The sequence below is a fragment of the Sus scrofa genome, chromosome 13 (genome assembly GCF_054392235.1).
Source record: "Sus scrofa isolate SSC_HxYL_T2T_F1_AM1 chromosome 13, Sscrofa_HxYL_maternal_Yorkshire_Landrace_v2.0, whole genome shotgun sequence".
NCBI classification, from domain to species: Eukaryota; Metazoa; Chordata; class Mammalia; order Artiodactyla; family Suidae; genus Sus; species Sus scrofa.
The window spans coordinates 123,338,952-123,353,504 of NC_139395.1; the positions used below are offsets into that span (position 1 = coordinate 123,338,952).

The window sequence follows — 14,553 nt, forward strand, 5'->3', positions numbered from 1 at the left end:
TGTACCTCTGGAAATATACAAATTAAAATAAATTGTAATAAAAGAAGATGGTATATCTGGAATCTTGCAAAGATGGTTTAATTTTATTATTGCTTATAGTATGGCATAATATTACCTGTAGACTCTCCAACAAATTCCAAAGGCACACTGGAGTTCTACAATTGTGTGTGGATAATTACAATGGAGGAATTTTTGTTTAACTGAAACCTGGGTATAGCCAGGCTTCCCAAGTGTTGGGAAGATAACGAAAGGTGTTCATTATGTTCAAACAGAATTCAAACAATTCACAAAAAGTAGAGGTATTTGTTGACATTATCTGTTTGTTGTTTTGTTTTGTTTTGTTTTTTTCAGAACTCCATCAGTGGCAAGGGATATTGACGATAAATCCAGAGATGGCCATGAACCCTTTGTTGACCACATCAGGGCAGCAGAGGATCCCACTGATTCCCTCATCATTTGAACTTCCAAGTGCGGATAGGTATTTCCCTCCAATGTGATATTCCAATCAAAGGAGAAAATGGATATTGTTAAATTTGCGAATGCTGTTAAGGCCAGTGTCATTTTATCATCTAATATTATTTCAGGGAAATGTGGTACAGTAAATCTGCTGGCCACATCTTCAACAAACTTCCCATCACTATCTCTTTGAGGCCCTCTTGATGTCCTCACTCAGCAAAAACCTAAAGAGCACTTGCTGTACAACAGGCATCACATAGGTACAAATATTGATGCAGTTAGCTAAGGCTCCTGTAGCACAATATCACAGACTGGGTGGTTTAATTTTATTTCTCACGGTCTGGAGGCAGTCCTATATCAAGATGCTGGCAAATTTAGTTTCTACTGAGGCTTCTCTCCTTGGCTTGCAGATGGCCGCCTTTTTACTCTGTCCTCACATGCCTTTTTCTCTGTGTGCTGGCACTTCTGGTGTATCTTCCTCTTCTTATAAGGACACCAGTCCTATTGGGTTAGGGCTCCAGCTTTATGACTTCGTTTAACTTTAATTACCCCTTTAAAAGCTCTATCTCCAAATACAGTCACATGGGGTGGGGGTAGGACTTCTAACATATAGATTTTGGAAGGGGACACAATTCAGTCCATATTAACTGGGTACCCTGGATTTCCTGTGATAGAACAATTCTTTCTTTGCAACGAGAGTGAAATTATCAGTATTTTTGGTTACACACTCTGGCAGTTTCCTATCTTCCCTTCTTTTGATTATATATAGTCTATAAATTCTGACATTCTGAGGAGAAAGTAAAATTCATGATTTATTCTTGTTCACGGAGCATGAACAATGGATTTGGACTTCTAGAGACTACTGAAGTTTGTAGAAGTAAATTGTCTACCCAAGCAGTCAAACACTGATCCCAGAAGGCAAAACTCAACCTGGAGTATGTTCCCAAATGAGAAGGAAATATTGTAGTCAAGAATAGTATATTTGGAGTTCCCATTATGGCTCAGTGGAAAAGAATTTGACTAGTATCCATGAGGACACAGGTTCAATCCCTGGTCTCACTCAGTGGGTTAAGGATCCGGTGTTGCCATGAGCTGTGGTATAGGTTGAAGACATGGCTCTGATCTGGTGTTCCTGTGGCCATGGCACAGGCCAGTGGCTACAGCTCCAATTTGCCCCCTAGCCTGAGAACCTCCATATGCCACGGGCACAGCCCTTAAAAAAAAAAAAAATAGTGTATTGATCATGGAAGATCAGACATTGATATTGATTTGATCAGATTTCTTTTTCCTTAACATCTCTAACTTTCCTTTCCTGCTATGTTGTCAACTGGGTCACTCCTTCCTTAATAGAGCCCTTTCTCCTAATCTTTCTTATCATATTTCTACTCAAATCAATAGAGATTTTAGGACCTTTGTACTTCATTTTGGGAAGAGATGATAGAATCCCATATGGCAATAAGAAAGCTCATTGCCTATGCCAAGGAAATCTTGTACAATTCATTTTACCTGTTTTATATCTTTTTCCCTAGAGATTTACTGCCTCCCACTGTGGCTCCAACTGATCCAAGACAGTTTTGTGTTCCTTCTCAGTTTGGAACCTCTACTCTATCAAATGCAACTATGCCGAACATGCTGTCCAATCATGTCTACTCAGGTATGAGCAATAGATGGCTCTCACCTGTGGGCCACCGTGAACTGGATTGTTGCACAAACCTTACCATCAAATTTACTGCTTACTTTTGGAGGCAAAACTGTATGGTAATTATGCTTGTATTTTCTATGGTTGCTAGCTAGCTTTAAATGATGGTTCCACCACCATGTAACCAAGTGTAAGTTGCTTAGCTCCTCCAACCATCAATTTAACATGAAATTTGCAATTACTATCTGCCCTATCTTACATGCAAGGAACTTACAAGATCATGAGAGATGAGATCTGACAGTTAAAGGCCCTGGGGTAGCTTATTTATGGTCTAATAGGTCATTGTGAGGACTTGTCTTTTATTCCAGATAAGAGTGAAAGCTTCTGAGGAGTTTGAGCAAAGGAGTGGCATGGTCTGACTTGCATTTTACCAGGATTGCTCTGACTGCTATGCTGGGGACAAACTTGATAGGATTAAAGTTCTAGAATTAAACTGATGGGAGTTAATGGGCTATTAGAGGAGTCAAAAGATTATGATGGATTGGCCCTGGAAGGTAGCAGAGGAATAGTAAGAAGTGGTTAGATTCTGCAATTATTTTGAAGGTAGAAACAACCTGACTTTCTCAGATTTTAGATATGAAATGTGAGAGGAGGAGAGGTGTTAAGGATGACATCAAAAATGTTGGCTGATCAATGGGAAAGATGGAGTTGCTATTCACTCAGTTAAGGAAGATTGTGAAAGGAAGAGTTCTTGGGGCAGGGAGAGAGATCATAGGCTTTGAGATGCCTAATAATCAATCAATGGGAGATGTCCATAAAGCTACTGAAGTTGAGGGAGGACTTCCGGAGACAGCCTGGAGCTGTGATTTTGGAAGACATCAGGATACTGAGACTAGATGAGATCATCTATAGGGTGAGTTGAAAGGATGAGTTAGAAGTTAAAAGGATGATCCCTGGGACTTACCAACAGGGTCCAGAAGATATGGAGAAACAAGCAAGGGAGAAATAGAAGGAGCAATCAGTGAGGTAGGAAGAAACCCAGGAGAGTACAGAGGCCTGGAAGCCAAGGGAAGAAAGTGTTTACAGAGAGACTGAGCAACTCTTCAAGTATGCCACTCACAAGTCAAGTAAGAGGAGGGCCAAGAATCTACCATTAGATTGAACTATGTGGAGGTCATTGGTGATCTGGTTAAGAGCAATTTCAGTAGAGTGGTGTCAGTGAAAACATGGGTATGGGACTTAGGAGAGAATAAGCGATGGGAGTTTCCTCACAATATTGAAGATCAAATCAATGCATTTTATCTCCCCTAAACTATATTTGCGAGTTTCTATTTGTCCCTGCTCCTCAATTCTAACAACTCTTAATAGATAGGAACAATGTGAGTGAAAAGCCTAAGACAAAAAGAAATATGATTGGTGCCAGGGCCAGGAAAGATACCAGCCTGCAGGATTTGAGCACCTTGTCTACCACAATGCACAGATCCACTTTGATGAGACTGAGCAAGGGCCAGATCTGAAACTAGACACACCCGCTGGAGACAAGCCCAACATCTGAACCTGGAAGGTGGCCCCACCTGGCAGCAAGAACCCATCAAAACTGTAGTGCAGAAATTACAAGCAGCACATAAGCAGACCAGAGAAATAGTTGCACTGCTGACTCAGAGAGAGCTTCTTAGTGATCAAGAATCCAGAAAGTGCCACTCTTTGGCTACAGACAGGCAGGTTGACAACCTGTCCCAGGAACAGAGGTCTGTCTCCCACCTTAAGGCTGCTGCAGAAGAGAGTAAGCAAGGGCAAGGTAGGGCCTCAGTCCTATGGAAACCGAGCCACTAAGTAAGTTAACAGAATAGGGATTAAGACAAGGATCTATTTCAAAAATTGTGATGTTAGATACAGGGTGGATTAGTACAAATGGACTACCACCAAGTTTGATGTCACCTATCTGGAAAAGAAAAAGAAACATGAAACAGATTTGATGAGTCCAGATTTAACACAGGGCCCTAAAATACAAGTAATGAGAATTGTGAGCTTTAGAGTCAGAAAGATTTTTTTTTCTTTTTAGGGCCACACCAGAAGCATATGGAGGTTACCAGGCTGGGGATCAAATCAGAGCTACAGTTGCCGGCCTACAGCATAGCCACAGCAACGCAGGATCCAAGCCACGTCTGCAGCCTACACCACAGCTCACGGTAATGCCAGATCCTTAACCCACTGAGTGAGGCCAGGGAATCAAACCTGCAACCTCATAGTTCCTAATCAAATTCGTTTCCTCTGCGCCACGACGGGAACTCCTAGAGTCAGAAGGATTTTTAGAGATCACATCATCTAACCTCTGAATTTTACAACTGAAGAAGAATCTCCTAAAAGTAGATATAGTATCATTTATTTCAAGATAGGTTATTATTAATAGGAGTTTCACAAGCTCTGAAGCTTGGTACAAAGCAAATGTAAGAACAGGTCTAGCCTTCATGATACTAGCCTTCATATTGGGGAGAACAGATTTACACATGGAAAGTATCATTGAACAAAACTGTGTAATATAATTTTGTGTCTGTTATTGTGCTAGAGTGTGGTCTATACACCATGCTGATCTGAGAAGTGTTTGTATAAATAAATGCATAGAGAGTAAGGGCTTGGCAACTTTTGCAGCAATTTGACAGGGTTATTTTATGTCTATTGATCTAATGTTTAAAAAATGCTTGTATTTGTTCTTGTTTTCATTTCCAAAATGTTACTTTATGTATTTTTTAAAAAGTATTGGTGCATACTGGGTTGGAAATTTTACAGAAAAAATATAGTCCTTTACCATGGATGGTTTGAGAAGCACCATTAAAAATTATCAGGTGTTATCATGCATAGACACTAAGTACATTAGGAATCCAAAGAAAAAAATCAATATAAGCATGAAGTTACCAGGCAAGAATACAGCCTTGGATTTTAATGATGCTGTCATAATTCTGAGACATTTTGGACGGGTGACACAAAGAATGGAATTGCTGTTCAACTATATTGAAATTATTTTGGAAAAAGTATTTGCCACAGGTGTGCTAAAAAATCCACACAGAGAACTTCATATTTTATCCATTTAAATCATTGCATTTATTTCCAGGGACTTTAGTGCATCAAGGAGCACTTAGTTACTTTTTTTTCTTTTTAAGTTCAACTAGTTCTCTAATTCTTGTACCAAAAAAAAAGTTAACAATTTTTTACTTCAAAAGCAAGAGATCAAGAGATCCACAGTTAATTTCATATTTTTCCTTTTGAAGTATGGCAGGAAAACATTGCCAGTCATGAGACCCACACTTAAACAAAAAAAAATTATCTGGTGTTATCATGTCATCTCCAAAGAGACTCTGAGATGCTAAATAGCCATGAACAGATACATTTCTGACATTGTGCTCAGTTGGTGGTTTCTTGCAGATATTGTTTTAAATCATTATATTTTCTTTTATTATTTTTAAGAAGCTATTGTTAATTTGTTTGTGGGGTGGGATGGTGGTTTTCTTGTTGAAGGTTGGGGCATTTTACCATCTGAATCCGTAAAGGCAATGGCTAGAAGGAATGAAATGATTCAAAGGCAGCATACTGCCAGGTAATGTAACAATGTTCTTTTAATTATTTTCTGTTCATTCATTTGTATGTTTATTCATTTGATTTACATTGTGTAAATATACTTTTACATATACATTCATTTATTTATTATATTTGTGTGTTGTTTTGTTATATTGTTATATTTGTGTGTATGTATTTACTGATTATATATCTGTATCTATACACACACACTCTGATTACTTTTAAAAAGTATTTCAGAATATTATAAAAAGAAACATGTACAAACATGTACACAGTTTGGTTAAGGATAAAAGCAAGATTAGAAATAACACAGAGGGTGTTTCTATTGTGGTTCGGTGGGTTAAGGATGATATAGTCTCCATGAGGTTGTGAGTTCTATCCCTGGCCTCGCTCAGTAGGTTAAGGATCTGGCCTGGCTGTGAGCTGCAGCATAGGTCACAGATATGGCTCGGATCTGGCATTACTGTGGCTGTGGCATAGTCCTGCAGCTGCTGCTCCTATTCAACCCCTAGCCTGGGAACTACCATATGCCACAGGTGCATCCATAAAAAGATTTTTTAAAATAATAAAAAAGAAATTACACAATGAGGTGAAGTCTATACAGATCATAAGAGTTTGTCAATGTCTCATAATTAAAATGCCTAGCTGTGATTCCTTTGAGATTCATATTGGCATTTCTGTCTTAAAATGACTTCAGTTCTTCCCAAAGATAGGAGCCCAGCTTGCCAGTCCCTCTTCAGATTATGCTATTAAAGCCCAGACAACCCATGTCAGCATAAAAATGGCCTTCAGCAGCCAGGAGAAAAGAAACACACAGCACTAATGACTAGGGTATGGATGTGGGCGAGAGAAGGCATCAGAGTCAACTTTTTTACCACTGAACACTAAGGGGTCCAATGATGACCAACAAGCAGAGTAAAGTAAGCAAAAATACCAGCAAGTCCTGCCCTCTCCTACTCTCCCCCACCCCTTTGCTGCCATTAATGTTAACAGTTGAGAGTTGCTGTGTTTCTTGAGTCTCACTAAAATTCTACTGCAGAAGTTTAAAAACTTCTTCCGAGAATTTTAGTTTCTTTGAGGATTAATCTCTGGCAAGAACTGCACTGTGCTTCATTAGTCCCATCTCTGCTAAAGTTGCCACGTCCATTAGAGATAATGTCCTGAAGATGGGCCTTGGACTTCCATCGTGAAATTCAGCCAAACCCTGCACCCTCTGATCTTACTCCAAACTCTCCTTCCCAGTAGCTTTCTGGGAGATTTGTGTTTATACCTAATAAACTTCAAATAAACAGTGTGAGGACTCATAAGAAAAGCAGAGGTGCTACCTTGTGAATTTGTGCTACCAAATTCTATTTCTAATGGTTTTCTTGGGTTGTATAAAATACATTGTTTTGTTTTTAGGATGGAAATGGAAATGCATGCCATTTACCAGCAAAGGCGAATAGAAAAAGTTAATTCCAAGAGAATAACAGGCTTTGGGATACCTTTCCTCTATGGCCCCACTGTCCCTGCTGGCCCAGCCACCTACCATGGCAGGAGTATGCTCCCTGCCAGTGACCTGCATTTTCCCAGAAGCACCCTGAGAAACCTTCAGGGAAGCCCTATGCTAGTGGCAACTGGTCGACACTTTCTAGAGAGCTGGGGAAATAAGTGTCGTCGTCTCAGGAGAGGCACAGGGAATCAGAAAGTTCTAGACAATGATACTGAGAGTTCCAAAAGTCAAGGAGAAGAAAAACCCCTAGGCCAAATTCATGCAATTCCCTGTGAGGAGAATGAGTATGCAAAAGACCCAGAAATGGACGCCCTTAACAATCAGAAGTTGGGTGAAACCAATGAAAGGCCATCTACAGCTCTTGCTGACACCTGTGGAGAGCTGGAGCACAGTCATAGAAAACCCTGGGGAGCTCAGGGATCTCCCCCGGAAGAAAAGGCCTGGAATGATGGGAAAGAGATGCCTTCAGAGCAGGTGTTTACAGTCTGCGGTGAAAAGAATGGGGTTTACCTCCCAGTTCCTCAACCACCTTTGCCAGGTAGGTGTCTAGGGTCCAGTGGCCAATAGCCAGTCCCCATAGACCACAAGTTGTCGAGTCAATGAAGTTATTACAGAGTGAATTGTAACCATTATGTTTCTTTTTATCCTTCTTTTTCTTAATCCTATTTAGAATAACCTCTTCTTGAAAAACTTGTTACATTAGTTCCAATCAGCCGTAACAGGGAAATTCATCTCTGTTTATATATTGCTACATAGAGAATTTTCAACAAAAGCTAGGAAGGTAAATATGAGGAAAACCCATCAGAATTTTAATTAAATTTTTATTTTAATTTTTAAATCTCTTCAACATAAAGTAGAGGGACTTCCTGCTTAGAAGTATGAATTCAATCTCTTCTGTATTTAAGTGTCAAAAAAAGAGACAATTAGGGAGTTCCATGGTGGCCTAGCAGTTAAGGATCCAGCATTGTCACTGCTGTGGCTTGGGTTTAATCCTTGGCCCAGAAATTTTCACAGCCAAAAAAAAGTAGACAATTTAGCAGAAGCACTTTCAGTGCTCATTATTGTTATGATACCTTCTAACCTAAAAGTCTTACCTTACTACCTGCTCCCAAAACACAGCGAATAGTTTTCCAGAACTTTCTTAGATAAAAATATTTTTAAATACAAGGATTTGGGGATATGTATAATCTAGCCACCATACTGATTGCTTCCCCAACAAGGTTTTAATTTGCCATTTTGATGAGGATGCAGCTAAATTCTTGCATGGCCTAGAGAGCAGGATAAATCGCATAACATCATAGAACATGGTAGTGTTTATTTGGAGAATGAAACCCATTGGTTATTTCTGTTGGAATCTGAGAGAAGCTGGAGCAATTCTGGAGTTTTGTTTTTATTTATAATGTCATTAAAGATCCTTTAGAGGAAGAAAAGAAAGGCAGCTAAGCTTTTTTAGAAATCATCTCTCAGTAATTCAGTATCTTTTATGGGAGGGACCTATAGGTCTATGGAAAGGGCTGCTCTGTAGTACAAGAATGTAAGGAAATTGATGTAATTGTACCTACAATTGTGCTCTTAGTGTCCCCCTTTCCCTGAAAATTTTATGCCACAAAATAATTTCCTTTCCATTTAAAGGAACACATGTGCTACTTACAATCAAGGAAAATCTATCTTTGGATGAAAATATTCAGAAATGGACCGTAAATGATGTGTACAACTTCGTTAGCAGCCTTCCAGGTTGTTCAGAATATGCTCAGGTGACTTAACTACTTAAGCATTTTCTTAAAAGTAAAACCCTTTGAAATGTATTTCCTTCATCATGAGTTCTGTCAAACTTGATTTTGACGCCAGAAAAGATTCCTAATAATCTCTCTTTTTATGCCATTTGCTCCCCTGGAACAGAAGCCTCTGATTGGTGGAGCTTGGGTCATGTGTGCACACTCTAGCTACAGGACAGTCTGGGAAAGCCAGGGTCTGGCTTTAGTTTCTGTCCCATCAAGATTGCTGAGATGTGGGAATTCTCCCCAAATTAGGAGGCTCAGAAGCCAGACATCCAAGAGGAATGAGAGATGTTTACCATGAGAGATGTTTACCGTATTCCCTCCTTGTCCATTTAACAAATATTTTGAGGCATGCACTTCCATACCAGAAGTTTTAGGCTACTCATCATACGTAACAGAAATATATACTTTATTCTAAAGAGGACAAGAAGGATGTACCTCTAAAAAGTATTTTAAATTCCATTTTTATGCTGGGGCAATATATAAAAATGCCTGCACACATAATTCAATCCGGTAGATAAATACTATTTTTAATTATAATGAACTGTCGGGAAAGTCAGAAAGTATCACTAGTCTCACTTATACAGGAAAATTGGAGATTAAAATGGTGGGTTGGCAAGTTTTTGAAGTTTAGGTCAATGCTACATTTTCATGCACATGGTTTACTTTTTCAATTGATTTAATAACAGTTCTAAGCAACAATGTGCCTACTAAATCTGATATTATATTTGGTTTATATATTAAAGGAAAAGAAAGCAAGAAAATGACATTATGATTTAACTACTTAATAATTAATGGATGTTAGAGATAATTTTTTCAGATTTCCTGTTATAATATTTTCCTCCAGTATAATGCTATTAATTTAAAAAAAATTTCTTCCTCCTTCCTTCCCTCCCTCCCTCTCTCTCTCCACCCCCAACTCTCTCTCTTTCTTCCTTTCTTTTTCTCTCTCTCTTTCTATCTTTCTTCTTTTTATGGAACCAATGGAAAAGTTATATAGAGTTGTTATTAAGAGTATGGCTTACAAAACAAGAAAGCACAGGTTCATATCCTGGCTTTTTCACTTTCTGGATATTTTAACGAGGATAAATTGCCTTTCCTCTCAGTGTTTCAGTTTTTTCACCTGTAAAATGGGGATAATAGTAAAATACATTCTCAATGGGTTTTTGTAAGCAGTGGTGAATGTATGGCACCTCATAAGTAGTCAATAAATCTAATTTTCATTACATCAAAGGCTTCTAGAGAAAGCAGAACCTCGGGTTACTTTTGAGGCAATTTGTATTCTTCAAATCACCTACTTTGTCTTTTTGCATACCTGGTTAAAAAAAAAAAGGTTTTGTCCTATTTTTTCCTATTAAATGACTACATTTATGTTATTATTAGTTATTATGTTATTATTAGTCATTAGCCTTGAGTAAGTCACCTTTTAAATTTATCTATGCCACTTATCAAGTGCCACATCAACCACTAGTATAATGAAATTACCAAATTCTGATAGCCAGAAACAAGCAACCCCATGTATAACGAACATTTGATTGCAGGCTTCTGATGGAGTGAATGTTTGAACTCACTATTCTTGGTCAGTAGTTCAGAGCCATAAAAATGCAGTTTATAATAACCACTCTTGTCATAGATAATGTTATATGCATTTCATACTTTATAATCCCCAATGTCCCCTTGTAGGTACAAAGAGGTCACATAAATATGAAGCCGCCAAACTTGGCTGACTCATTATCTCTTACCAACAGGATGTTAATGCTTCCTTCCCCACCCTAAGAAGTGGTACAGTTATTTCTAGATGTTTCTCAAGTGTGTTTAGGATCAAGTCCTGCTCTTGTTTACTCACTAAAGTCAGTTCCCCTGGGACTACTCAGGGCCATACCCACTGTACCCTTTTCTGTCCTTGTCTTTATTACCTCTGCCTTAGGTGAAGCAATCTCCAACCACTCACTTTCTGCAGGTAGAAAAAGAAATTCAGGAAAAAATAACCACAGCTAAAACCCAATGTTCCTTGCAAACGAGATCTTTTTAGCAGATGTGGAGAGAGGGTGGGTCGTTCAGCTGTTTGGGGATATTGAGGATACCCTGTAGCACATTTTGTTTGTTCAAAGTCAATGTCTGGTTCAAATAAGTTGGCAGACAAAGTATTCTCTCTAAAAATAACTGAAGTCACTAAAACGGTGTGCATATTTACATCATGCACTTGGCCCCAACTGCTCTCATGAGAATGAAGTGAGGGACATCTTCTGAACCACAGAGGCATGTTCTGCATCTTCGCCTCGGGCCCAGGGTTTATCCACTAAGGCTAAAAGTTAGACCTTCATGGGAGTTCCCTTCATGGCTCAGAGGTTGATAAACCTGACTGGGATCCATGAGGACGCAGATTCCATCCCTGGCCTTGCTCAGTGGGTTAAAGATCTGATGTTGCCGTGAACTGTGGTGTAGGTCACAGACATGGCTTGTATCTCATGTGGCTGTGGCTGTGGCAGGCAGCTACAGCTTTGATTCCACCCCTAGCCTGGGAACCTCCATATGCCCCGGGTGTGGCCCTAAAATAGCAAAAACAAATAAACAAAAAAAGTTAGGCCCTCATGCATTTCAGGCCCTGGCTGCCAACCTACTTCTGTGAGAAAAATTATCCCTGTTATTTCTCCTTTGTTTGCTCTCATGGTCCCTTCACTGCTCACCGGAATCCCTACCAAAGAAAGAGAAATGAGGTAACATTTCCACCATAAATACAGTTAACTATTTTCATCAGTACTCCTTTTTCTGATTGGCAATGGGATTAAGTATGGAAAATTGTGGACCAGAATCATGAACTATACATTGCTTTCCAAGTTCTCTAACCAGCAAGCTCTGTGCTTCTCGGGCAACTTAACCTTTTCTACTTTGGTTCTCTCATTTATAATGGATCATAATAATAGTGCCTAGTCTTTATTGGGAACAGACTATATGCCAGACACTGTACTAAGGACATCATTTAGATTATCTTAAATTTATTTATTTATTTATTTATTTATTTATTTATTTACTTACTTACTTACTTACTTATGGCCACACCAGAGGTATATGGAGGTTCCCAGGCTAGGGGGTCAAATCAGAGTTGTAGCCACTGGCCTACACCACAGCCACAGCAATGCCAGATCTGAGTCGCGTCTGTGACCTATACCACAGCTCATGGCAATGCTGTATCCTTAACCCACTGAGCAAAGCAAGAGATTGAAACTGGGTACTCATGGATACTAGATTTGTTTCCACTGAGCCATGATGGGAATTCCCTAGATTATCTCAAATTTAATATACACCATATTTCCACAAAGATATTAATTCTATTTTGCAGCGGAGCAAAACTGAGCTTTAAGGTGGCTAAAAAATGTGTACATGACTACAACTCTAACTCTTTTCCTTACAATTATATTGCAGATATTGGGCCATGTGATTTTCAGGCTACACAGATTAACCCAAACTGTCAATTTTTTTGCTTTGGCCCAAATTAAGTTATTCACATTACCCATTCGACAATGTTCTTGGTTAAAACAGGAAAAGAAATAGTTACTTAATAAATGTAGTTTGTAAATAACTAAAGTCTGTTGGAACACAAAGTTCCTGGTGCAGAAATTTCCCAAGAATACTCTAGTTTTTTCCTGGTCCCGAGGCACCAAACACATAGTGGAAACAGGGCAAATGTGCTTCCTCTTCTCTTTGCCCAGAATAAAGTCACCAGTAAGCAATGCCACATCAGTGTGGCCGTGCTGTAAGAGGCAGGTACAGGGCATGGTAGGAACACATAGGAGGGCTTCATGGCTTCCCAGAAGAAGAGGCATCAAAAGTGAGACCTGATTGTGAGGAGTTTGCCAGCTGAGGAAGAATAGAAGGTGGGAGGAAGGCAAAGGAGTAATTTCCAGATGAGGGCCAGAAGCCAGAGAGAATTCAACATGGTTGGAATTTGAGAACAATTCTTAGGGTCCAGCGTGCCAAGGCTAAGTTGGGAGAGTGAGGATGGCAAGTCAGGGAACTGAAGAGGGAGAAGGGGCCAGATCATTGGCCTTGAAGACCCAGTGAAGGATGGTGACTTTATCCCAGGGACAGTCTAGGTTTTAAGGAGGAGTGGCATGCTTAGCTTTATATTTCAGAAAGGCCACTCAAGTTACTCTTATGAAAATAGTTTAAAGGAGGCAAGGCTAGTGGGGAAGCCTCCTCAGATAAGCAGTAACGAAATTCGATGCAAGGTAGGAGCAATGGGGTGGACAGATAAGAATTCTATCTAAGAGGCAGAATTGGCACAATTCAGCTTCTGAGTTAAAGATACATATTGGAGAGCCTTCAGTATATAGAGACATTCACTGAATCCAAGAGAGAGACTAGATGGATCAGGAAGACCAAAGGGGACCTGGGTCAGAAGCCAAAGGGACTCTAACACATAAGAATGGATAAAGAAACAGTAGCTATGAAGGTGACTGTGAAAGAGAGGGCACAGTGTACCCAGGAGGGAGCAGAAGAGCATTTTCTTGAAAGATAGTCAATGATGTCAGATGCAGCCAGGAACATAAGAAACATGAGGACTGAAAAATATCCATGTGTTAGGGAATAAGAGTCCCCAGGGACCCAGAGGAGACTGGTAAGGGTGGAAGTCAGACTCCTTGAGACTGAGGAATGACTGAGAAGTAAGAACATGGAAACAGGGAGTATCAAAACTCTTGAGAAATTGGGCTGTCATGACTCAGTGGTTAACAAATCTGACTGGGAACCATGAGGTTTCGAGTTCGATCCCTGGCCTCACTCAGTGGGTTAAGGATCCAGCATTGCCATGAGCTGTGTTATAGGCTACAGATGTGGCTCCGATCCCAGGTTGCTGTGGCTGTGGCAGAGGCCAGTGGCTACAACTCTGATTCTACCCCAGCCTTGGAACCTCCATATGCCACGGGTCAGCCCTAGAAAAGACAAAAAAAAAAAAAAGAAAAAAAAAAAAAAAGAAATTGGGCTGAGACAGGGATAAGAGACCTGAGGTAGAATCTAGAGATGGAGTAAGGAAGTGTTTGTGTGTTTTAATTACCATTGCTTATTTAATGATGGTGGAGCCTTGCTTAAGTGCAAGAGCCTGATGAAGGGGAGAGATTGGAGATGAGAGAGAGGATTATCTGTTGAATGGAGCCGAGGGGGTTGGGGGGAAGGGTAAGACACACAGCCTATGTGGAGAGAGTGTCTTTAAACAGTGGGGGACCACCCTTGCACTCTATCAGGAGAGAGGAAGAAAATATAAGCTTTTAGGTTTGGGCAGAATTATAGCAAGTTCTTATCTGCTTTTTTTTTTTTTCTAATTAGGAAGTTATATGATCTGCAGAAAATGAGGGAGGATTCTATGGCGCCTAAAGTTTGAGGAGTGTGAATAAAGCTTGAAATAGAAAGAAAAGAAAGCTCATCATATACACAGGTTTGCCAGGCAGGTTGAAGTTGAAGTTCATGATGTTCTAGTACCACCAATTGGCTCAGTTTTTTCCGTCCACTTCCTTCTCTGCCTGGAACCTTTGTCCACCGGCAGCCTTCCTAGTTTCTGGAAGAATGGAAGGCATGGTGACATCCACCACACAGTGAGAACAAATAGGCCCTGTGCAGAG

The 14,553-nt window shown here is 39.8% G+C and overlaps 1 protein-coding gene across 8 annotated transcripts in view; it reads left to right on the top strand.

Annotated features, from left to right (window-relative positions):
• The window catches only part of SAMD7 (sterile alpha motif domain containing 7), an 85,046-nt gene that overhangs the window by 60,461 nt on the left and 10,032 nt on the right, over nucleotides 1-14,553 (top strand). For all 8 annotated transcript variants that reach the window (XR_014824301.1, XR_014824303.1, XR_014824302.1 and 5 more), the window contains 5 exons: nucleotides 352-478; nucleotides 1,986-2,110; nucleotides 5,609-5,687; nucleotides 7,070-7,698; nucleotides 8,793-8,914. Coding sequence is in view for 5 of the 8 variants with exons in the window: in XM_084990252.1 (XP_084846378.1) it covers nucleotides 352-478; nucleotides 1,986-2,110; nucleotides 5,609-5,687; nucleotides 7,070-7,698; nucleotides 8,793-8,914 (1,082 nt within the window). In the remaining 3 variants the exon portion in view is untranslated. The remainder of the gene's footprint in view (nucleotides 1-351; nucleotides 479-1,985; nucleotides 2,111-5,608; nucleotides 5,688-7,069; nucleotides 7,699-8,792; nucleotides 8,915-14,553) is intronic.